Raw genomic sequence first — 26,606 nt, forward strand, 5'->3', positions numbered from 1 at the left:
CATTTGAACAGACAGAATCAACTGTGTCTTGTTAGCCTTTGTCTCAAATTACATTGAAATTTCCAATAAACAGTAGTTAGCAATTTTCTTTGCTCTTTCCTTCTCTATCAATGTTCTGTTGGTTTTGTAATTTCTTTTCTTCATCAAGCCCTTTTTGCATCCATTTGCCCTTCTGTTAGTCCTTCAGGCTTCCCTTATGCTTCTCCAAATTGTCACTTTCCTATGTGTTTGCTTGCAGGTTTTTTTTCTCTCCCCATCATTAATCCAAGATACTCCTTATCCTACAGTTTTCTAAATTTTCAAACCAGGCACCATCATTATCATTCTCCCTAATAGGAGCTGGCTTTTGGAGAACTTTAAGTAAAGTGGATACCTGTCATTGACCACTCTCTCACTGCTGCTTTTAAGGACAGTGTACATACAGTAACCATATCAATTCATTATTACTTAAGGGGTCATTTTAAATTCAGACAGCCAAAATGACATACTAAGCAGAAATGTTTATACATGATTAGTTTTGAACAATGCCAAGTAGTGAAATGTAAAATCACCGTATAAAACTTGGACCATTGGTATTGTCTGTATGGAAGTAAACCCTTTGGCCACTTGGAAAGGGTGGTGTTGTCTATTTTCATTTTTTACCATTTAAAATTAGATTCACTGAAAACATTAACTAGTTAAGAACAAGATGACCAACCGTAATAACAAATGAACCGTTAAAATGGCTGTGTCCAGTGGGAAATCACATAAAAATTTCAATCTTATATGCAAGACTATGCTACTGATAGTCTGGTGGAACTATATACATATATATATATATATATATATATATATATATATATATATATAAAAAACTATATATGATCGTCTGTTCTCAGCTAGAAGGGTAATTTGATGGTTTTAAACTTTGCGAGTCACTAAGACTCACAGAGAACCTGTGACAAAGAAAGTAGGATGGAAGGCAGAATTGCTGCCTGTAATCTCATTCTGAGTCCAAGTGTAAAACAGGATATTTTCAGGTTTTATATTTTGCTGTAGTTGGAGGAAAATCAAATTTCATGACAAACTTCCACCCCCTTTTTATAGCCGTGTATCGTTACGGTGAATTTGCTGTGAGTATTTACTTAGGCAGTTTTCATAGACTGCCTGATGCACTTATGTTGTGAGTTTTGTGTCACTTTGTAGATAAAACAAAATTAAATTATTTGTTTCATAAATGATGTGCAGTATATGAAGATCTTAAATACTGAATCTTTTCCACTTGAGTTCATACTTCTGGGACTCAAGTGCTGAAAATGCCAGTAACACATTTAGACCACTACCCATGTGATCAGAAGACGTGTATGTGGTAACCTGCCCTGGAATACAATCTTCTATCCCTTAAATGTGGCTTAAAAACACCCCAACAAACAACTGTAGTAGACTTCCAAATTTGCCTTTCAAGGCCTGCCTATTGAAATGTTTTTTGTTTTTTGTTTTTTTTATCTTCTTTTTTCCCTAGTACTGTAGGAAATTTTATCTTAAGGAGAGAGCTCCAAAAACATTGTGCTTATGTCTCTACTTGTTCAACTGGGAAATGACAATTCATGTCTGACTCTCTTTTATTTGCTTTCAGGTAACATTGCTTTCCTTCCTAATTGAAACAGAAGTTTCATTCCTTGACTATATTAAAGGCGGGTATGTGATTGGCAACAAACCTTTCTTGTTTTCACAGTCTCAATGTTATTCACTAACAATTTGTGTATGTACTTTGTATATGATGACTCTGAGTAGTATCTGTAAAGAGATGTATTGTTTCCTCATTTTAGAGGCTGCCATTTGCTACATAAAACCTGCAGTTACTGATGTAAGTTAAGTCATGGAACTTCGCTTAAAATGTTGGAATCGGTGTTGGTACTACAACACAGAGATTGAGTAATGACCTCTGATCAGCCAGTGAAAGTTGGATTAACTGAAAGGGAATTACCTAGATACTATAAAATTAGTAAAATGATGGTTTAGTTCTTGTGATTACACTGACCTTTGGTGTATTTAATATTGGCATTTATTTAGAGCCTTTCCCTTTCAAAGGTATTTTTTCAATACTAATTATGTAGAATTTATAGCATGTTCTATTTCTCATTTATTGTCATTTTCCCAAAAGGGAAGTAGAGACAAGCATCGCATGGCTTACCGTAGAGCATGCCTAGGTTGAATCTCAGGAATTCCTCAGGCTCTTAACCTCCCTGCCAGAACATAGTTCTTCTCTATGATAAATGAAAATACTTTGTTACATGTTCCTAGGCACTTAGTATAGATTTCTGAGGCATACCATCTGAATATACATCCCACATGTATTTTAAAGCATTGATTACCTGTGAAGAAAAAAGTTACTTTTTTTGTGCCAGTCTTAGCCAGGCTTCAGCTGAAATGAAAAAGAACTCTGTGTTGTATTTTGGCAGTAGCAATATAGGGCTTTGACTTTGTTCCCAACAGTGGCAATCTTATGTTCCTGTTGTGGACTTTAACGGAAGCAGAAAATGGCCATCCATCCATGTTTACCAGAAGTTTGTACTGAATGAAGTATATGTATGCACAAATGCGCTAACAGTTTTACCTTTAGTGTTTTGTGAAGCATGTTGTACATACTTGCCACAACCGTCTTATCCCCATTCATTCAATATTCATCTCTACAAGAAGAGTATGTATAAGAAACTGAAGAATTAAGTTTTATATCTAAATTTGGAAAGAAAAATATATGGTGGGTGCATTCGTAATCTTTTTAGAGTGGTTTAACACATTTTTCACTGAGATGTTACAATGCAAGTTAAAAAACCTAATTATCTACATTCTGTAGACAAATAATAGAAATTTTGATTACAAATAATACTTTGTTGTTCTTACTGATATTTTGTATATATCTCTGTAACCGCAAGTCAAAGAAGACCTATGGTGATAATTGCAGTTTAAGATTTTTTTCTGCTCTTTTATATAAATAGAGTATAATTCAGCAGAATGCTCTGTGCTTAAAAGTATGAGCAGAGCATTAATACTTATTGTTTAATTATTTCGTGTAGAATCTTGTTTAGTGATTCATACCATTATTTGTGCGTACATGCCAGTGAAAACTGTAGAAGTACTTGTATAAAATGTTACCTTTCTGCAACCTATACAGTTTTATAAACATGACCAGGAGGCTGAGACTCAGACTCACTCTCTTGGCTTCTCTCTCCCTTCATTTATCTCATTTAATACTACTACATATCAGTTGCAGTCCATTTGGCAGATTATGAGGGAAGGGGGAAGAGAAGATTTCATCATTAATCAGTTTGTTTTCCCATCATGTCCTCCAAAATCATTTTCTTTTTTAATTCCCTGGTTTTCTTCCATTTAGTTAGGCAAGGGTAAGAAAATACTGATTCTGCAATAGGCACAATATTGAACTTTGGTAAATGGATGCCTATGAAATACTTCATGTTCAGAACTTTCATTGTAATTGATTTGAGGTGTCTAGAAGTAATATTGATTAAATAGAAATCTTGACAGCTTTAACTGCAATAAATTGGGATTACAGTCTTAATTTCATTTGTGGTTTGAGTCTGCATCTGTTTAATTGGGATATTCCATTATCAGTATCATCAATATGACTTGATTGTGGGGTTTTTTTTTAAAGGTCTGAAGAATTAAATAGAAGTTTGTCCATAAATTCTAATTCCGTTTTACTACACAACACTGGATTTTATAGCAGTGTAGCAGGAAAGAGGTGAATGTCTCTTTTGCATCCACCTTACCTCCTAAGAATCTTACATCTTACTAGCTGGCGATTGCTTACATCTTGATACTTAATCATATATTTTGCCACACTGACCTTCCCACATTTAAAATAGGTACAGTGTGCTAAAAATTGATGTATATTTCAAAATCTGTTTTCTCCTGCCACTTAGCAGTGAAAAACATACTCCTATCAAAATACCTCCAAATATATGGATAAGATCAGGAATGCAAGGTATAAGGCCTTGGAGAGGAGAGTAATTGAAATTCCTGGTTTACAGGAATGACTGTCAAACAGTTCATGGTCTGCTTGGTTTTGTTTGGAAGAGAAACCAGGAGGCAAAAAGTTGCAAGGTTCAGGACAGAAAGCATATTTCTGTGCAGAAGTTCCTAGCCTCTTTTACTTGGAATAGGGCGTGTACTACCAAGTTACTCTAGGCATCTAAATCAATGAAATTCAATAAGCTGAATCTTTGTGCAACTCAAAAATATTGTCATCTCCTCTGTCCCAGATCAGTGGAAGACAGGAAGAAATGTTTTCCTCTCGTCCTGTTAAAAGCCTTTCCTTCATCCAGGTTTTTGGAAATGAACACTCACACGTTGTTTAGGTTCTGAGGGCTTTGGACATACATTTTTAACTGAACTGTATTTAATCATTAATGGTCAAATGGAAATTTAGAACTCTTTTCATGACAGCTATTTCCATCCAACCACCACACCATATAATGTAGTGGCATGCATATTTGGTGTTCAGAGTAGACCTGCTGTGAGATAAACTTATGAAGCAATGGCTGCCCTAACTACACATTTTGGAGGCTTTACCATGTATTTCTTGTATCCTTGGAGAATAATAAGGAGTAATAAGACTATACAAGAGCAAGGTCTTGTAGAGTCTTTGTCAGAAATACGTTCTCTAAGTTGATACAGCATTTGGCCAAACAGGAATCTGCAAAGGCGAAATTATAACTGTCACTGGGGACTTAAATACCATGGAGAGGATGCAGCCTGTTGGTAGTGTTACTTACTCCATTAGCTCCACTATAGAGTTCTGCGCAGTAAGTGGTCCTCAAACCTTCAACAGCTCCCCCCGCTAACAGACCAGCTGGTTGTCACTCTGAAGCCACAGGAGGAAATACATATTTTCTTCCAATGTACTGTTTAAAAAACCCTAATTGTTACATATGTTATCAAGACTAATCAAATGCCACATCCAGACTTGGTTTGTTCCGTTATGTATATCAGTGATGATAGAGCTCTTATTAAAAGACAATAGGTTTTGACTTGCTTTCCTAAAGAAACACACAAAATGGCTACTCTGTCACTGTGAGGTGAAGATTACTGTTTCTTTTAGGATACTTTCTCCATTTTTCATGGTAGTATAGGGTAAAATCACCTGTCCAGGTAGCAAATAGGCCATGTCTTTCTATACCAGCTAAATACTGGCAGAGCAGTAGTGATCTATCCAGCTCTGAATCCATAAGACACATTGCTCTGCTTGGATATTTTACTGTAGTTCTCCCTTGAGGTGAGACACAAAGCAGCACAGCCTGCCTAGCCAGTTGTCAGTGTTTTAGCAGCTTTTGTGCAAAGCCTCATGACCTTGCATCATCACTCATGTAGCAGGTATCATGAGCTTTTAGTGTAGCTCCTTGGAGAACAACACAGCTGGAAAAGCAAGGACATGGCCTTAGACAAAGAATTGTCCTTATCAGAAACAGAAGTTGTGTTCTCTTGATGTATTTTAAAATTTGCATCATTAAATCAGGCACCTAAATTTGTGTCAAGGACTCCGATTTTGTAAGCTTTTTTAAATTTTGAATGTTTTTATTCCGAATTAAGGAATTTTCAGCTAATGTCCCTTATACAAAATACATTAATCAAGACTACTATTTAAAAATAGGTAATTGTTGATGAAGGCTAAGAGGTTAATAATAACAGTAACTTAAAAATATGTAGTTGATGCAACCTAAGAATTAGTGTATTAAAAAGAAATAAAAAGTAGCAGATATAAAAGCAGGACAGTGGACTTTCAGCTGTATTCATTACATTTAATTTGGTTCTAGAGTAATATGTGTTACCAGGAAAACACTTCCTGAAATGTCATCCAGATTAATTTCCCAGCCATCCCATTTGGCTTCAAACGTAGTTATATCTGATGTTTTCATGACACACAGCTTTTAAATTAGCCTTTCTGGCTTAAATTTTAGTTATGGCTGATTAATTGTTTCAGTCTTGGTGAAATGGTAAAGAAATTAATAGCTTTTCTTAATAATCTTTAACACAAAACACATTCACAATATTACAGCTGCTTTTGAAAATATTTTTCTAATGGTGTTAATTTGAAGTTAAATTGTTTGAAAGACCCAGCTTTGTGTTCAAAAAAGGTTTAATTGCATTTTGATAATTTTGACTACAAGGTTGACCTGTGTTTTCTACCGTTTTACAGTTTATTATTCCTTTCCTCAGAGGACACTGGTGCCTTGTGTAACTTAGTATTCCATATCTCTTTTCCATGAGATCATGTGCAGAGGGATGTTTCTGGTATGGAATCAGAATTGTTTGGAAAAGACCCTTAAGATCATCAAGTCCAACCACTAACCTAGCACTGCCAAGTCCACCACTAAACCATGTCCCTAAGGGCCATGTCTACACATCTTTTAAATACCTCCAGGAATGGTGATTCAATCATTTCCCTGGGCAGCCTGTTCCAGTGCTTGATAACCCTTTCTGTGAGGACACTTTTCCCAATATTCAGCCTAAACCTATCATGGTGCAACTTGAGGCCATTTCCTCTTGTCCTGTTACTTGTTACTTGGAGAAGAGACTGGCCCCCACTGTGCTACAACCCCCTTTTAAGTAGTTGTAGAGAGCTTTCAGGTCTTCCTTGAGCCTCCTTTTCTCCATACATACATTGTGTGATACATGAAACAAAATGGTCATTGAAAACATAGGGCAATCATGGTTTGCGGGTTTGCCCCAACAGAGTTTTGGGGCAACAGAGTTTTGTTCTGGCTTCCATGGTTCTCTGTAAGCCATAAATGACATTCTCTGTGGTCATGTGTCCATAATGCAAATGACAGCTTTATTAAGAGTGGGATCTGGTTTTCTGAGCTATATAGGCATTTAATGCCATTTTAGACTTCCCAAAATTTCCATGGTGTAGTAAATACACTGGGGTCTTTAAAATAGCGTTAAGAAGCTATATTTAGGAAACTGGAATCTAATCTATATACAGTCATCTATAAATTGTTGACATCAAGTAGTTGGTTTAAGTTCTTGCATGTTTTCTGGAGCGATATTACTAAAATGTACATGCAGATGGGAGCAGATTCTAGAGATGTAGACATCTGTTTTGATCTTATTTTATATCATGATCTTTATAGTTGTCAAACTTGCAGATACTGTGATATATATACCCTTCTGCTTGGACAAAAATCATCCAGATTATAGTGGGTTGTAAATGGGAAAGGGAGTTTTTCTAGTTTACCAGTTGGGTTTCTGTTATCTGAAGCAATATAATGCAGATACACCACTTTGAGGAAAACTTCAGAAACCGATGCTGTCAGTCATTACCTGTAGCCATAGGACTTTTTTCTTTCTTGCCATTAGATATGGTTTTAATATTTTTCTTCTGTTAGCCCTGTTCCTTTTATCTTCTTACTAATTGGATCAGAACAGCTGATCCAGGAAATGGGTTTACAAATAAGTTTTGCTGTTCTTATGCTGAGGAAAAGCTGTTCGAAGGTTTTCTTTCCTTATTGGAAAAATCTTCAGCACGCTGAAGATTTTTGTGCTGGAGGTACCTGACATATAATGCTTGGAGGAGCCTTGTTTTACTCTTCAAACGTTGCACCACACCAAAGCCCTTAAAATTTAAGTGCAGCCAGATTATAGCCCAAAAGCAGTTTTGCTTAGCAGGGCCAACAGGGACTCTAAGCATAAATACAGAAGTGGTATTGTATTAGACTTTTTTGTTGTTGTTTTTCCAAACTTCTTCTCACCTAACAAGGACAATTTGTCTGCACACTGTAGTGATGGTAATAGAAAACTAGTTGATGTGCATTTCTTAGGATCTTTATTCTTACAACTAACTGACAGTGCAGAAAGACATTATTAACAAGCCACAGGGCCTGACATTTGAGAACGGAGCGAATGAAATCTAAATTGTCATGCCAGTAAAAAGTTGTGGTGAAGCTGCATAAAGCATAATACAGAAATATTGATGGTAAACTTCTCTTATAAAGCTTAGGTCTTCTCAGAGACTGCAGCAGCTTTCACCATTGTCCATGTTAAGGCCACAGCATTTTCAGAAGTATTCCAGACTGACCATGTTGATACTGTGAGCATTAGAAGGCTTTTACTACTTTTTGGAGACAGTCCACCCATAACCTAGCTTAGTTTGTTTTAGCCTTGATCAATTTGATAAAATGATTCCAGGTTAGGGATTTTTTTCATACCCATCTTTTTGTGAAATAAACAGTATTTTCTCTGGGCACATCAGGTTATTTGAGCAGCAGAACCACTACTGCAGAGCCCGGTGTCAGATTGTTGATGTTTAATGTAAATGTACATGAGTTAAATCTGTTCAGTAACTTTCAAAGAGCTTTAATTTTTGCTCATTACGTTCATTGTTGCACACACTAAGAGGCAGAAATTTGAAGGAAGATGTAAAAGACTCAATCTGAGCAAATTCATACAAACTCTTTTTTCTGATAGAATCTTACTAGCTGATTATCCCCAGAATGACAGTATTTTGTCCTGAAGGAAGCTGCAGAACAGAACTGCATTTAATTGCATTGCAGCTCTGTCGAAGCCCATTAATGTTTTTTTTTACAATAAATCTATGCTAACAACTGATCCATCCACAATAACGGCTTTATTTAGCTACTGCTCCAAATACAGATCTTTGTATTCCTGCTTCCAATTTTACTTTTGTCATACAAGAATTACCTTGATGCACTCGCTTGAAGTAGTGACTATGTTCACATGAAAAACAATCCACTGCCAAAACTTGCGATATCCCATCCAGAGATTTTATGCATAGCATGATTTGAAACATGTTCTGATTGAAGACAGTTTTCTTAACACTGAAAGGAGCAGATTAGTAAAAACCTACTTCCCTTGTCAAAGTCTTCCATGGCTAGGGCTAAAATATGCACAAGGAGTAATCAGTTTTTCTGTTGAAACTGAATTAATAATGTTTATGGATGTTCATAATCTTATTAAGGATTTAGGATTTTTCACAAACAATGAAGAAAAATGAAGGATGGAGTAAAGTAATAGTTTTCAGTATGCTAATAAAGCTCTTGGCTGGAACCATATAAAAGAGGTTTCTCAGTGTTCATTGCCTTTATTAGAAAGTCAGTGTCCTACAGTTTGTCCACAAACAACCTTATAATCTCTTGTTTATTTTTCCACATGACAGTACAACTGTTAATAAGATTTGTATTTGCTTTTTCTACAGAACCCAAATCAATTTCACAGTAGCTATTGATTTCACAGCCTCAAATGGTAAGAATAAAAAGAAATACCTTGTGTATGTATGTGCTATGTTCAGTTTTAAGCGTACATGTGTGTGCATATGTATCTATAGCAATATTCTGCTTAACTTCATTGTATTATTGCTACATATAAAATTGAGAAGTAGGAGCAGTCTGAAAATACTTGTGTATTTTCTGATTTTTTTTTCTTGATTAATTGTTTGGAGAAAACTGGCTATTTTAGAAGAGCACAATGAGAGGGGCAAAAAAAGTTTCAGATGGAATTATGGCTGAAGTGGGGTGAAGCAAGATAAGTTTTGACCTTCCTCCAAAGCTGCTTTCAGAATGTGATAATACTTTTGTAAATTTCATCTTAAAAGTGTGTATGATATTATAAAGACATGAATTCATGAATCTAATCACAATTTCTTGCTGTCCTTTCCATGCTGAAAAGCTTTACAGAGAAAATTTTGAAGTGATTCAGTTTTGAAGTAAATCCCGTTCTTGCTCTGACAGGTAACCCTTCACAGCCTACTTCACTGCACTACATGAATCCCTATCAACTGAATGCCTATGGCATGGCACTGAAAGCAGTAGGAGAAATCATTCAGGACTATGACAGTGATAAAATGTTCCCAGCTCTAGGTTTTGGAGCAAGACTGCCTCCGGATGGAAGAGTATCACATGAATTTGCACTGGTAAGTAAATAAGTATCTATATATTGTTTGAATTATGACAAAATTTTGGGTGTTAAGGTTGGAGTCTTAAGCAGTTACTGGACAAGTAAAGAACAGAGAATGTGCTAATTCTTATGTATAAAAGACTCTTCCAAAACTTTTCACCATAGTGAAGTCACTGAGAAAAATCCAGAGCCAAGAAGTCCCTGTAGGCCAAAAACAGTCATAAAGAAAAGTAATCATCTTTAACCTCAGCTGTAGCAGCATGAGAAACAGGTGCTTGAAAGACTTCAGATTGAAGCTAACCTATTTTAAGAAGCAAGCGAAGCATGATCCAAGATAATCCTTCATTATTATTGTTATTGTTGTCTGTAATTTTCTGGGATCTCTTTATCTTTTACAGGCTGCTAGTTTAGAGATAACTAAGTGGACTATAAGCTGAAATACAAGAACAAATGTGAGATTGGTCTATGTGCCAATAATAAATTACAAAGCTAAATCTTAACAGGATTTTCCAGAAAGGTTAATGTGTTATAACTGATGCTTGTGATTAGTGTGGATGTTTATCTACTTGCTTATTTTGAGGTTTTTGTTCTCCTCTGAGTAGGATAAAGTTGCCAGAATTACAGCAAGTGTGGGTATATCAGGTAAGTTTTAATTAGATAGCAGCAAAGACATGGCAGAAGACTGGTGATTGTAGATGTGTATTTCTTCAGTCAGCCTGTACTAGAAAACAATGGATAGTAATTTTCCACATGAATAGTAATTTAAAACAGGTGTAATTGCAGATATTCATTTGACTCACAGACTTTGTTTGGACTTTTGTGTAGCAAGTTCAAATATATTGATATATATAATATATATAACCTTAGGGCTATTAAAATAGCAGGCTTATTTCTGTTTCTAAAATTAATTAATTCATGAGGCATTGTGGTGCTTTTACAGAGTAAAAAGTCTTTATTTCCTTCTTCCATATATAAACATATATAGGTGTTTAACATTTAATGCTAAACAGTGTTTTCAGTACTCTCTTTTAATGTTCTAGATCAATTCAATGAACCCCCCCCCTTTACTTTTCTAGATTCTCAGGGAGGTATGCTGTACCTTAGAATAAGATACTGGAACATTAAACCAATGAGGTATTGGCACCTGAAGGAGAGTAAGATGATTTGGAAGATTCTGAAGCCTTACTTGGATCATTTGTATGGCCCAAGATAGGTTGTTAATCTGGGATTTAGTTTATATGTTTGTATTGTTCTGTAAATAGGTATCCTCATTATGTAGAGTCATTATGGAGATAGGCAGTAAAATGCCTACCTCAAGAATTTACAGTTACAACCATGTCAGTGGGTTTCCAAAGAGTAAGTTCCTTTCTTCATCTGTTTATACCAGCTTGAAAAGCAGTTTTCCAATGCAGGAACATTGATGTTTTTAAAGTAAGAAATCTTTGATCCTGAACTGCATTTCTAAACAATATGCCAGTTTTACATCTGCCCTGTAATTCATACCTTGAATTTGCACTGGAAAACACTTGTTGCTGTTGCATGTAACAAAGACTGTTTAATTCCAGTTAAGATGGTATTTATGCCTAGGAACCAGTTCTAGTGATTCAGACTGCATATAACATGAGCCTGCTAGAACCTCCTTCCCTAGGCAGTTAATCCTCCCAACCAGCCACGACACTGATGTTAGACATTTGTAGTAAAATCTCTGAATAGAACCTAGAATGCTTAGGTTGTTGCTATTTAAAAATGTACTCTGGGTAGTGTTCACTAACTTATGTCGTTTTTGCTTCATAATTACTTTTAGTGATTAATCATCTCTTATTTTCATTAGAATGGAAACCCTCAAAATCCATACTGCCATGGAATTGATGGTGTAATGGAGGCATATTACAGGAGTCTAAAATCTGTACAGCTTTATGGACCAACAAACTTCGCCCCTGTAATAAATCATGTAGCCAGGTAAGCATCACAACGGGTACTTTGCAGAAACTTTTTATTGTCATTATAACTATCACATATAAAAGGCTAACACCTATGTGATGCTCAACATTTAAAAAGGTATTTACAGTTGTTTTGTTTATTCAGTCTGACACAATTAACTTGTATCTTTGAGTAGCTTTGAAGACCATGTGCTAGTATTTTGAAGAATTTCATTACTGATAAAAAATAAATACAAGTGATCCAGTTGATCCATCCCATGTTAAAATCAAAATGAAAGACAGTATTTTGAGATCAGTCTGCCATGTTCCATTTTTGCCTTTTGGAGCACAGAGTTTTTGCTTCACAAAAAAGACATAAACCTATCAAAAATTTTAAAATGCGTATTTTTAGGCATGTGTGGTTCTCTTAATCTTAAATGGCCAAATCATCAACAAAATTAATTGTTAATTCTACAGCCCAATGAAAATTAATCTGCAAATTCTATGGTGCAAAGAATTCTCTGTGCACCCCGGCATGGCCAGATAGCTGATTTCAGTTATTTATCATTAGGATTAGTTGTTCCATCTTTGAATCACAAGATTCAAATTATGTGGATGTATATTCCATTGCTTGTCTTTAGCAACTAGCTCTCCCCTTTTAATCTTTCCTTTGACGGGATTTCTCCACTAGCAGTTTTCAGACTGTGAAGAGATACGCCAAAAGTCATGGCAGTTGGATTCCATATATGTGTCATTGAGTGTCGGCATTGGCAGTGTTAACTGGAAATCTAACCCGCTGACTTTTCTGGCTCTTTCTTCTTCTTTAGAACTGGTCATACCAGCTGAGCTGGTTTAGAATTTCACCATTAACCCCAAACCACCTGTTCATTGCTAAAATTGAAAATCTTGATCTAGGACCTTCAAAGCATTGGCATAAATTGACTTTCTTTTCTCACCAGTTGTTTCTCAGGGATATTTGTCAACTCTGGCAGAATTGCAGAAGCCTGTCACCCACATATGTAGTTCTTATACCAAACGTTTGTCTGCATATCAAGTTGTTGCAAACTTTGGGAACTCATCCTGATAGCAAATCACACTACATTATAGTGGGAAAGCTAAGTATATTCATGATGATTTTCATGAACATTCTTAATACAATCCTTGTACGTTTTCCTTCAAGGTATAATTTCTTGGCTATTTTATTGACTCTTCATGGACATGGTACTAGAAATTATGACTTAGTCTGAGCTTATTCTTTGAGCCTACCTTCAGCTTCAAAGAAATTTCTTCTTCCCTCATCCCTCCTATTTAAAAATATGCCTCTAATGATATCTCTGGAAACAATGTCAGATATTGCTATCCTGTTGTGATCTGAGAACAGTTCAGAAGTTCTTTGAGGAGATAATATTATCCTTTACCTGGCTAGGAAGTTACCTAAGCTACATCAGATTCAACCTAGTGTCTTCTGTCATCTCCTCTCTGCATAGATCTTTCTTGCAAAAGACTTCAGAATATTTTATTCTGTGGAAAATTTGAAATAACCAAATTTCTACTCCATTTCTTCAGTGTAGGTATGTAGACAGTATTAAGTGCTCAGAAAGGATAATGAATTTTTATTTTACTGTCATCATTCCTTGTCACAGCAGCCATCATTGGATACGTTGTGGAAAAAATGAGATAATTGTCTGCCTGGTAGCGAAAACGTATTCCACAGTAGGTCTTCCTAATCTAGATACTTAACGATCAGTTCCTACTATTAGCATGCAAATAGATAATGTTCAGCAGGTTTATTGTCTGTGCGGTTTCTCCACCTATTTGTGTTTTGGGGAGGAAGGAAGAAAAATGTGTCTTTCCGTGAGTTGTAGATTCCATTTCACACAGATTCCTCCAAAGTCTTGTAAATATTGTGGTTACCACATCATTTATTGGCAGTACTCGCTTGGAAATGCATTGTGAAACATCAGAGTGAGAATTTTCGTAAGCACATGCAGTCATCATGAGCATCATTAGAAAACATCATGTCCAGTGACCCAGGCCTTTCATGTTCAGTGATTTCATAGGCAATGAGTTCTTTGACACTCCTCTTCTGAACTTGGGAGACAAACACTTGGATTTTGTACTGCTCTCCATACTACTTGTTGCTACTTTTATTACAAGATTCTAGTGTGTGACTCCGTCACAGCCGTAAGAGCCTTCCTGGAAGTAGGAACTGTACTGGCTGCTGCCAAGTGAAGCAATGAGTGGAGCAGCCTGCTCCACACAACAAAAAAGTTCTTCTCTAACTATATAGGACACTTTGACCCTTGGGAGTCGAAGATACATGAACTTTAGTTTCTGGTGTGAAGGCCAAAGAGTTCAGTGGGGCTGCTACAGACTCTGTTTTCAGAACTTTCCAAATCTTCAAAAGCTGCTCTTCTTCAAAGATCAGTTGCCTCTTGGGTCCTTTGGCCAAAGTGGGACTGGAGGGCCCTGGGAGTGTTTTGTATTTTTGTACAGCATGGGGAGAAGCTTGAGTCTTGAAAGGGCATCTGTGGGTAGCGCAAAGATGCGAATATTTAAGCCAGGGTTGCGGGGTGCATGTTCAGCCATTTTACAAGTGTGCACATAAATGTGAACTATATATCCACAAGCATGGTCAACAGTAAATAACCTGGTTTTCTATAGCAACAACAACAAAAAAGAAATATTTATGCAGTGTGCTGATTCCTGATAAATTTTATTTGTGCTGTAAAACCAAGCATTCAGTATTAATGTATGCCTGTCATACCAAGCTATGTTCCCCAGAGATAATAACTATTAAATAACTTAGACTTTCTAATGACTCATGATTCTGTAAAGGACATTCTGTCCATGCTTCTCTTGGTAGTGATACAGTTCCCACTTTTCACTGATACAACACATGCAGATTATCAATTTCAATATTGTGTTAGTTACATTTTTCTAATGTTCTCATTTAAAATGGAATGTCCATCTCAATCATGAACGTCTTCACTTTTCAAAATCCACTGTATCATGGGGTTTATTAGTCCTTAGTAGTCAAATTTTTAAAATACAGCTATTTTTCATATTTCCTTTGCATAAAGGGTTTTTTTACTATTATAATGTTGTTTTTCTTCCCTTAGATATGCTGCGTCAGTAAAAGATGGCTCCCAGTATTTTGTTCTTCTCATTATTACAGATGGAGTTATTTCTGATATGGCTCAGACAAAAGAATCCATAGTGAATGTAAGTTCTGCTAAAAGTGTTGACATTTTAAAGAATTATTTTGCTATGAATTATTATTTCAGGCAATAAACTAAATAATACTTTAGGCACTACCTTTGTTCCATAAATAAGTATTTTTTTCCAAACATCGGGTGTTTATTATGCATAAAGACATAAAGAAAACAAAACTTGAATCTCAGCTTAATTAGGTAGTATTCTATAGGAAATGATACTCTTCTTTCCAGTACTGTATGTTCATCTGCTTCTTGCCCTTCCTTCCTCATGCAAACCCCACCATGCAGTTTTTCATAGTGAACTGTTCTTTATCTTTCTAGTAATTGCAGACAGCTTTGATCCCCCGCCTGTGTAAAAACTGCCCCAAACTTTCTGACCCCAAATGGCAAACATACCACTAATATGATTTCCTTCTAAGTAGTCTCCTAGAATTTTCTTAATTCTTAATTGTTTCTCAGTTTCTGCATTATTTTCAATATTTTTCTCTTCAAAATTGCTATGGATGTAATTATGTAATTATTAAAGTATTGCTCTCTATTATGAGCGGGTTCCATTTTGCTTTTGCCCCTGGGAAATGTCAGATAGAAGTACACACAGAAACTTCCAGACAGGGTTTGAAAAGATCTATACCATTAATTTGGTATAGATCTAGTGGATCTAGATAAAAATGAAGTGGTGGGTGAAAAGCCTTCATTAAAATAACGAAGCATCATGTCAAAATAAGTAGTGTAGAATTAGGTGGCATATTTTTGAAGCCCCACTTTCATACCTCCTGTAGAGATTCAGTACATTCCAGTTGGTAGAGTGCATATGAAAATATTACTGAAATGTTTTGTTTTCCACTGGCAAGCAAGATGCCCTCAGGTTCTTGCCATCAGCGCACAGGCAGAGTCTGCGTGTTAATAAGGGCTCTGGCAGCCCACCTGGGAAGTATTTACACCCAAAGCTATTACTGTTTTTGAAAGTACCAGTTTACTTCCTCTCCTCTTCCAGATTCCAGTATTAAAATAGGATAAACTGACTTTCACTTTTGAAGGAGATAAGCTTAGAAGTTCATCTTCTCATCTAGCCTAGCAGTTTAGAACATAGCTTCTTTTAGATAAGCTTCTGTTAGGTGACAAAAGGGCTCTGTGGTGAAAAAAGTGTAGCTGTTAATTTAACTCCCCCCTCAATTTGAAGTCTGTTAAGTAAGAGACCAGCAAGTCAGGTTGCTGGTATCTTGTAAGGTTAAGTAATTTGCCACTAGGACATACAGAAAAAACTTGTTTCCAGTAATAGTTCATTTCCAGGAATAATACCTATTAGTCTGCAACTGTCTGGAAATACAGCAGATGTGTTGTTAGCTTGGAATGAGTTGAAGTTTGGGAATATTTGCTGTCTTTTCTTTTTATGAAGGTGCATTCGTCTTTCTGTGTACTTCTTGAAGTGTGAGCACAGTATACCATGACAGAACTAATTAAATGTTATTCAATAGCAGTTTTTTCAGTCTTATATAATAAATAATAAAAAGAGCAGTGATGTTCAGTGCAGCCTGATATATATAAAACTCAGGAGGAATATATTTCATTTTTTAACACTAATTGTGCTTTTAGGCATCTATCTCATTGCATGTATGTCAGACACATTCGGTTTTACCAAACTGTTTAAAGGTTATGCTGTCATTTGGGAAATGCCAACACTTATATGCAAAAGTTTAACTCTTTGTCTTTATGCTGTCCTTGACATTTACTGTTTCATATACATTATATCACATAATACAATGTCTGTGTGAGAAGGAATCTCTTTAAAGAATGTTTTCTTTACAATCAGGCAACAAGGTTCTTGAAAAACAGAAGGTGTTCTGGTCCAAGAAGTGCCTTCATGTCTTGAAAACATTCTGTACTATTACTGACTTATGTGGAAGTAATAGTAATTCATTTACAGTTACACCGTATTTCAGTTACAGTTACACTGTATTTATGGCCTTTAATCAGAGAATCACAGACTGGTTGAGATTAGAAGGGACCTATCTATGAATGGCATCTTGTCCAGCCCCGTGCACAAGCAGGGTCACCTAGAGCTGTTTGCCCAGGGCCATGGCCAGACAGCTTTCACTGTTATCTTCAGTAGCATATTAGTATTTCACTAACAAAGGCTTATTCATTTTTTCTTTATTCTGTTACAAAATTTTAGCTTGAAGATTGACTATGTAGTAACTATTTGTGATGAATTTGCAGTCAACGTATATAATGTATAGTGGTGCAGGGCATTAAATAGTGATTTATAGATTAGTGTATTTACATTGTTTTAAATAGCATGTTTACAGTAATTAACTGCAAATCTTCTGCTTAAAGCTAGTTTTATATGAAGAATTGTGACATGAAATATGGGAAATGGGGATGATGTATCTAAAGTGAGGATATCTTTTAAATGAGGAAGAAAAATACTTTTTACATTCCGAAATAAAAATACAGTACTGTGTTATAAAACCACCTGATTTCAGAGAAGCAGAGTTTATTTTAGCAGACAGCATACCTCTATGATTTTTGGCCAGAGTATACTCCTGTTTAAAATGCCTGTAGACATTTCACCGTTCATCAGATTATCTCAATAAAAAACAGTTGTCATCCATGACATTTGGCAGATGTTTTTTTCCTGTTGTTACCCTCCTCAACAGAGGCAGTTTAAGATTATTTCTGGCAACCGTCAGATATCTGGTGCTACTATCAGGGCAGGAGAATCCAATATTTATAATACTGACTTTGTAATTTCAAAGGTTTTACGGAGAGTGTGTTCAGGAAAAGCCAGATGTCATCTTTTCTTTGTTCCATTGAATGAAAAAGATTAAGTAAGTCCTCTTAAGTGTCAGAGCTACTTCTGTAGTTTGGAGTATGCCAAAGCTGTGAACTGCAAAAATACAAAGCAAAACAAGATCTGATGCATCAGTTCTTGGTGAAAAGCATCCCACCAGCTTCAGATCCTCACGTGGGGCTGGTTTTTCCAGGAATTACTTGGTGGTAAGGAGCTGCTGAGCCCCTCTCCATGGGGAAGGGATAGGCTTTGCCTTCCTTAGGGCCTGGATCATGGGAAGCTGATGTGGAATTAGGCGAGTGTCCCTGCCCATGGCAGGGGGGTTGGAACTGGATGATCTTAAGGTCCTTTCCAACCCTAACTATTCTATGATTCTGAAATTACAAATCTGACCATAATCCAGTTTAGTATCTTGTTTAATTTGTGGCAGAAATGACTGACATGACTAAAATTTTATTCATGGAAGAAATATAATATACATATTGCTCAAATAGGTGATTTATTCTCTTGAGAAAAATTGGCATAAGATCTATGTAAAAGATAGTGTCACATAGTTCCAAGAAGCTACATAATATCAAGGAGAAGCAAAGAACATTTAAGTAAATGTCAAACTGTCATTAGGTACATATTTGCAATTATTGTCAGCTAACAGAATTTTCTAAGATAGATTTGTCATCTTCGTAGTCATATCAGTATTAAATCCTAATGCAGTTTGTTGTGTTTAATTATAACCCCATATGATTCAAAGACTTTAGAAGGAAAAATAAATTAAAATAATCATCTGCCTTTCTCTCTTCCTCCCAGACATTTTGTACCACTGCAGCAGACAGTTCACACCACTCAACTTTCTAGGTGGAAAAAATTCTGGTTTTTAAAACATTACTTCCACATGTTTTTATTCAGAGTCCTCAGATCTCACACGTTTTGGCAGAGTTTATGTAATGCGTTAAACCTCTTTTTCTGCTTCTTTTGAAGGCTTCAAGGCTTCCAATGTCAATAATTATAGTTGGGGTAGGACCAGCAGAGTTTGATGGTAAGTGTTCCAGTGTTTTTCCTAGAATTTTTTAGATTTGTTTACATTTTAGTAATATGTGGCTTTTCAAACAAATGTTGTTCTTTAAAAGAGCATAATATGGAACCAGCTGTAAGCACTGTTGACATTTCCAGCTGGACTGATTGATATCTCAGTGTGATTACAAGCTATCATGTGGAGCTATGTAGCCCCTCAGGCTCTCTGTTCAAGTCACAGAACCATATGGGGGCTCAGCATTTACAGAGCTCCAGAAGACAAGTAGAAAAAAAAAACCACAGTAAAGTAAGTGTATTCAAGTAATGTTGAATTTCTTCAATGTGGGTATGTAGTTGCCTCATGAAGTGTCAGTTCACTGGAAATATTGATCATTTGTTCTTACAGCAGTAATCAAATACTGCGAAAAATAAATGCATTTGAGGAGGCGATCGGGTTAAACTGAGTTTCACTAGATAACGGGAGTGAATCTTACTGTGTAGCATCATTGAGAGAATATTACAGCAGGAGAGAAATTACCAGGATTATTTGCATACTCTTTGATGTGATATTCTGGAGCATCATTCCCTATTGCAATAAATAAGCTGCTTCCATTATTTGAACTTTTTATTAAGTGCCATCATGTATATCACTGCATTATGAAGTATAGACATTCCCTGTATATCTATTCCTCAAAGTCCTACTTATTTTCTTTTTAATTCTAGTACTTCTGGTTAAACAACGTGCTTTCTTTTATACATGAAACATACTTAGTACCACCACAAATGTATAATGTAAATAGTCAGTGATGACTGTATATTTTAATTCTTGTACAAATATTCTAAGAGTATGAAAAAAAGATGAGAAAATAACATAAAAAAATTATTGGGTGTTGACTTTCTTATGCATTTTGGCAAGTGGTGTGCTAGTGATCTAAGTGTCATGTTCCCTGAAGAGGTTGTCTAGGTGGATGCATACACTTCAGATGATTGTATGCCACTATCAATGAGAAAAGACAGTTTATTTTCATAAATGCATATGAAGGAAATGTGCAAACTTCATTTTTACCCCTGCAAATTCCAGCTTCAGTTGTGCATTACTTACTTTGTTCTCACCCTTCTTTTGCCTTTTCCCTCTCTCCCTGTTTGTCCAGTCCTTGGGTTTTACCTGACTCCCCTTAATTCAGTCAGGACACGTAGATTCTGCCTTCTTTTTACTTCTGGAGGTTGTCTTTGCAGAGTTCTTGGAGTGTCACCTCTATTGCTTTTCTTAAGGCAGGATTCTGTTTATACTGCAGGATGCAGTTTGCATCTTTGGACCCCACTCCTTGAGTATGCTGCCTCAGTGAAAATCACAGATTTATTCCCAACCTGTAGTCCTTCAGTGCCTAAGAGGGAAGAGAGATGACTTTTCCATCTAAAGAAATTCCTTTCTGATAAAACAACAGACTCTATGTCTGATGTGGACGTTGAGGAAGTGTGTGTGTAGGAGGGTATATGTTCAGACACAATTCAAATGCCAGTCAAGCTTCAGTTCTGCTGTAGAAAAACCAAGCTACTCCTCTCATGATATCACTGCCTTTATTTCTCCTAGTCCCTGGGGGCTACCAGAGGAGTTTCTAAAAGTCTGGAGCTCAGACAGATGGCACATACATAAAGATGTGAGGACAACAGGAGGTCAGGTTAGGGGTCCATTTTTGCCCAGTATTCTGTATCTGACATGGCCATGGGTAGTTAACTGGGGAACATTAAGAACAGAATAAGCAAACATGATGCTTCCCTGAATGCAGTTTTTAGATTTGAATTTCCTGAGGAGGATGTGCTTTATATCTATTTTGGAAATTTCCAGTGAGTCTCTCCTTCAAATACTTGTTCAGTCTCCTGGTTTGAAGACACATCAGTTTTTTTGCATCAGCAGCATAATCTGGCAATGTGCTTTACAGACCTGCTAGCTTTTTCTTTCAACAAACGTGCCCTTTTGTTTGGCTTGAACTTGTCTCCTGATAGCATCATTTATGCTTTGTACTTCCTGCGTAAGAAGAACTAGGTTTTGAAATGCAGCTTTCATTGAACTCAGCCCAGTTTGTAAGCCCCTGAGAAGCTCAGTGACGCAGGGCTTTGATTTTCGTAGCATATGCTGAAAGAAAGATTGTAGGATTGCAGATCCAACAAACAAGCAAAAATCCGTGATGCCAAGTCCATCCATTTCAACACTGACAGCAGATACACCTTTCTACCTAGAATGGCTTCTGGGTATCAGGCCAATTTTGAGAGTTCTCCTGGATCCTGCTCAGAAAGATATGAGAAGAGTTGCCCAGTAAATTTAGTATTTTTTTTTAAGAACTCCTCATTCCTATGCAGTAACAGTTATTACTTTTCCTGTATGAATGTGAGTTATTACCTCTTTGTGCTGTATCCTATGATACCTTCTGTAAGACTAATAGCTGAATTCTTCTCCATCTATGAATGTATAAATAAAGCCTTACTAGAACAGATACACTCACTGTTTTGAGAGCTGGAAAGGTAAGGACTTTATCGTGGTTTGGGTTTTTTTCTGAAGGTGACAAAAAAAGCAAAAAAGAATATATTTTCAGTACGAAGAAGTGCAAAATAACTACAAAACATTATGTAATTTATGGTGCAAATGATCTTAAAGAGCTACCTAAATAAGTTGTTGGGTCTGTTGCCCTAAAGTGTAAATTGACTGAAGTTTTTCTCAGTAAGCTTGTTTTTTGTTCTGTAGCTGAGCTCATAGATGAATTCATTTTGTTTGGGGTTTTTTTTTAAGCCATGGAAGAGCTGGATGGTGATGTAGTGAGGATTTCTTCAAGAGGAAAGTTTGCAGAAAGAGACATTGTGCAGGTGGGAGAGAAATTTTACTTTAATAGTTAGATTTTACTGATCTGTTTGTTTTGAATTCTTGTCTCTATCTGTATTGCCAGATTTCATTTTACCTTAGCATTGACATACTTTACTTTAGCGTGTCCATAGCAAGCTCAGAAACTCTCTGTGATACCTATAAGCCTTTATATAACACATAGTAGTGAACCTGCATTTATTAGGAAATGACCCCTAGCTGGCAGGACACTGTTATAAAGTCTTAGGCTTATAGAGCCATGGGAGAAGAGTTAGTTGTCTCTACTGCAATCTCACTATGGTTCTATAAAGCAAAACTACAACTTTTTTGGAAATCAGCAATACCTAGACTTCTGACAAGTGCATTTGAGATGCCTGTGGTGTCTTGTCTTACCTCTAGCTGCCAGTCCAGAAGACCATGAGCGTTTCCTAGTTTTTGTGTTGTGTCTGCCACATACAACCATGCAGATGTCTCATGCTTTAAGAAACCTCAGATGATAACTGGAACAGGTTTCCCAGAGAAGCAGTAGATGGCCCATCCCTGGGAACACTGAAGGTGAGGTTGAGGCTCTCAGCAACCTGATCCAGTCGAAGATGTCCCTGCTCACTGCAACTATTCTATGATTCTGTGATCTGTGTTTATGTGACTGAACCAAGCCCTAAGAGTGCTACGGTCGTCTGCATTCCACAGACACCTCCATTTCTCTGCAGGAGTACTCTGGTTCTATGCCTGCTCTCTACAATCATGTAGTCAGCCCCATAGTCTTCTATAGTATCTGAAGGAGGCCTATAAAGATGCTGGGGAAGGACTCTTCATTAGGGACTGTAGGGACCGCCAGGGATGGAGCATTCACAACTTCGTTGGGCAACCCGTTCCAGTGTCTCACCACCCTTACAGTAAAGAACTTCATAGAATCATGGAATCATAGAATAGTTAGGGTTGGAAAGGACCTTAAGATCATCAAGTTCCAACCCCCCTGCCATGGGCAGGAACACCTCACACGAAACCATATCACCGAAGGCCTCGTCCAACCTGGTCTTGAACACTGCCAGGGATGGAGCATTCACAACTTCCCTGGGCAACCCACTCCAGTGCCTCACCACCCTAACAGCAAAGAATTTCCTCCTTATATCCAATCTAATCTAAACTTCCACTGTTTATAATGTTCCTTGGTAGCTAATACCAGGCTAGAGAGGAGCTGTATGTTACCTGTTATGCCATATATATCCATGCTGTTCAACAGAGCAGTATGTGGAGATCTTCCTCCAGAGCTGGAAATGTTTCTGGACACCAGACTTGTGTTTCTGCAAAGCCCTGTGCCATGTCAGATTTTTAAAGCTGATTCAGATATCCCTGGCCTGCATTGTACTTACGTTTGAATGCATTAAATACACACAATGTAATTGCACATAATTTCTCCAAACAACAGCAGCTCCCAAAGCTACTGGTTTTGCATTCAAAGAGCATAAATATATAGAGTTCTTTAAATGTTGTAAACAAGATTCATGAAAATGCCTTGCATCAGAAGTATTCTAATTTCTGCTGAGAAATGAAAAATCATATGCAATGAATACCTGTTTGTATTCTTCAGAATTCACTGAATATCAGAAATGCAATAAAACATCTATTTACTGTTAACATATTGCAATCTGAACTTGCCCCAAATCATTGTCCCAAAGCAATACCATTTTGTGCTCTTTTTCTGTCTAAATACTAACGAACACATTATAGGCTGGCTAAATAAATAAAAAGGAAATAAATAAAAAGGAATAACATCAAATCCTTTCAGTTTGGTATGACCTGTATTTTATATCTGGCAGGATAAAACTTTATGCTTTAATGAAGTTAACTACTCAAATACAAAAGGTTTATCTTTTTTGTGTATTAGTTAAAATTAGCTAGTGAAATCAATGTTAATTATAACAGTATTGTGAAATATTCCAGTAAAATTTGTAAAGCCAAAAAATTGCCTGCTAACAGTGCATCACTGTCTCTGCTATATTTACTATTACAAATTCTGCCTCAGTTTATTTCATTTCTGCTCCCTTTCTGTCCTTTTTCTGTTGAAGATGTTTTAGGAAAATAGTTACTCATAGTAATGTAACTGTTGTGTCTCTTGAAAATTTTGTATATTGTTATTATATGTAAAAATACAATATAAAATATGCTATCTATAAATATATTAAAATAAACATGTAATATATTTAGGTACTTTTGAAAGCATATTTCTCTATATTTTATATATAATATATAAACATATAAAAAAATATAATAGGAAATGTGTGTGCATATATATAAAATGTGGAACATATAAATATATGTATATATAATGTGTGTACTCTATCTCACTAAATAAAACTTCCTTAGTTTTGTGTTATAAGTTGCATTCTGTGGCTGCATAATGACCTCTGTGGACCTCTCTTTTGTTTTGTAGTTTGTGCCATTCCGAGATTACATTGACCGAAGTGGAAACCACGTGCTAAGCATGGCAAGACTTGCTAAAGACGTTTTAGCTGAGATCCCAGAGCAATTTCTGTCCTACATGAGAGTCAGAGGAATAAAGCCATCACCTGCACCACCACCTTATACACCACCGATTCATGTGTTGCAGACTCAGATTTGACTGCTCCAAAGTGCTTAGCATTCCTCGTAAGTCAAGAGTCTCTGGATGCAGCAGTAGCTTCTGATAACTTTTTGGAGCTGGAAAGATTCTCTTCACATACCAAAATTCTGTTATGGTTGCATAAGCAACTGGAAAGCTTTTAAATGATAGGAGCAAAATGCTGATGTTCTCTCTAGCTCTTACTTTGTTTTATTTTATTTTTTACAAAAAACCCTACTTTTTGATGTATTTATTGGAGGGGAAAGCACAAGTCAGGATTTCAACTCAGAAGATACTGTCCTCTCTGAATACTGTGTATATAAATGTATAGGAATGCTATTCCTCTATATCAATGTTTACATGTTACTATTTTTAAATTTCTGTACTTTTATAACTATTCTTAAGAATAAAAGTTTGGAATATTGATTCACGTGTCTTCTAGCTTGCAATAGTTTGTCACAAGATAACAAGAGAAGCAATATCTCTTTGAATGTTTGTCCAGACAAATACAAATGAAAGCTAAGGACAAATAAGTTTGTGTTTGCCAACACCTGAATTGCTTCAATCAGTGCTTAGTAATCCATTCATCTCCCAATTTGAGAAACGGCTAAAATGTGAATAACATGATTGCATGTAACTTATGACTAACTCCAAACTTTGAGGGGGAGGTATGTGTATTTTTTCAGAGGTTCTTCAATTTCTAAGTTTATCTCAGCTTAGTCTTTTATTAAACTAGTTACTGAAGCAAATTGGAAGAGTTACTTGCTATAAGTGATTAAAGAAAATTACCTCAAATCAGAACTATCAGAGTATTACAGTTGACTCACTGAGCTCATTAAATCTTATCATGCATCCCTTAAAGCACTGGAAATTCTGCATCAGAAAAGTCTTCTGGAATGATTACAGGAGATGTTTTATAATGGACTGCTTTAAAATTCATTTAAAATTTAAACTTTTTTGTCTAGATTGCCCATTCAAAGCGATGCTGACTCTTAATATTGGGGTTTAATACTGTCATTTAATCACATTGCCATTCAGGATGCATGAATGATGGTGTTAATAAACTGGTTTAAAGATCACACAACCATGTTACTTTGTGCACTACTTTGTGTACTGAACTACCCCAAATTTTTATGATATGCTTGTTCATATATAATTATAAAATGGTTTTGCATGTATAGTTTTTACAAAATACACGGTTTTGTGAGTTTGTGTCAAATACATTTTATTTAGAACTAATGGCCTTAAATTTCACAAAACTCCTGAAATGATTGTGAATTGCCTTCAAATACTGTTAAAATGGACCATTTTAATTTTTCTGTGTCACAGTTGTAGCTGTCTTGTAGTGTAACTTTTCTCCTTTGCATATAACCTGTTTCCTACTTCTGTTTCTTACTACTATATGTTGTAATGTACAGTATAAAACCAAGGTGCATTTTTTAAGCATGAGAAGTTTTTTGCTGGAAAGCATATCTTCAATATTAATGGCATATAACTATGTAAATGCAGACTCTTCCATTTTTAAATATATTTAACTCACTTTAACTATCTCATGTGGGAAATTACTTTTTCCAGATAATTATTCTGTTAGTAAAGAAAAAAGAAAAAAAAAGTTTTTTTTTTAACAAATCTTGTTTTATTTTTATTTCAAAACAGTTTTTACATAAATATGGACTTTAATTTTCTCACCAAAATATGTATTTCTTAGTGGATTAATGTTGCATGAATGAAATTTGATACTTGGCAACTGCAAATTTTGATGAAAGTGCATCATAAAGAATAACTTTACTGAATGGTGGTGGCGTTCTATCTTCTGCATTTATTTTTCATATTTACTGTGTTGGCATTTTAGAAATAACTGAAATAATATTATAATTCTGTTGTTTCATTTGATTAGACAAATTTTATGCTGACTTTTATATTGGTTCCTAGTGGCCCATGTATTTAGCAGGTTTTCATTCTAAGGCCCAAACTGCAAATGTCTTTTATTCAGCTTACAGTAATTTATTAGCTCGCATTTAACCGGGACCTTTTATTAATCTAAAGATCAGTCTCAAAGCTGATTTGACAACTGATTTGAGAAGTGAAGGAACTTTTAAACATTGGTATTATTTAATCAGAACTATTTTGTCTATCCAGCCTATTCTGCACTGCTGTTTTTCCTTCTGTTTGGTATTGGGGCTGTTCAGCCTGGAGAAGAGAAGCTGCATTGGAGACCTTATAGCAGCCTTCCAGTATCTGAAAGGGGCCTACAAGGATTCTAGGGAGGGACTCTTCATTAGGGACTGTAGTGACAGGACAA

General features: G+C 36.0%; 1 protein-coding gene across 5 annotated transcripts in view; it reads left to right on the plus strand.

The window, feature by feature from the left end:
* CPNE8 (copine 8) overlaps positions 1 to 24,730 on the plus strand; it is a 92,067-nt gene extending 67,337 nt beyond the window's left edge. For 3 of the 5 annotated variants that reach the window (XM_062638328.1, XM_062638331.1, XM_062638332.1), the window contains 8 exons: positions 1,616 to 1,677; positions 9,215 to 9,261; positions 9,747 to 9,928; positions 11,744 to 11,871; positions 14,954 to 15,056; positions 18,816 to 18,873; positions 21,634 to 21,707; positions 24,137 to 24,730. In XM_062638328.1, the coding sequence (XP_062494312.1) occupies positions 1,616 to 1,677; positions 9,215 to 9,261; positions 9,747 to 9,928; positions 11,744 to 11,871; positions 14,954 to 15,056; positions 18,816 to 18,873; positions 21,634 to 21,707; positions 24,137 to 24,325 (843 nt within the window). In that variant the 3' untranslated portion in view covers positions 24,326 to 24,730. Of the gene's footprint in view, positions 1 to 1,615; positions 1,678 to 9,214; positions 9,262 to 9,746; positions 9,929 to 11,743; positions 11,872 to 14,953; positions 15,057 to 18,815; positions 18,874 to 20,143; positions 20,323 to 21,633; positions 21,708 to 24,136 lie in introns of those variants that run through there. The other 2 variants (XR_009968425.1, XM_062638330.1) reach the window with 2 other exon arrangements.
* Positions 24,731 to 26,606: the final 1,876 nt, after the last annotated feature.

The sequence above is a fragment of the Pezoporus occidentalis genome, unplaced genomic scaffold, assembly GCF_034315485.1.
Source record: "Pezoporus occidentalis ecotype Australia unplaced genomic scaffold, CSIRO_AGI_Poc_V1 ctg56, whole genome shotgun sequence".
Lineage (NCBI taxonomy): Eukaryota > Metazoa > Chordata > Aves > Psittaciformes > Psittacidae > Pezoporus > Pezoporus occidentalis.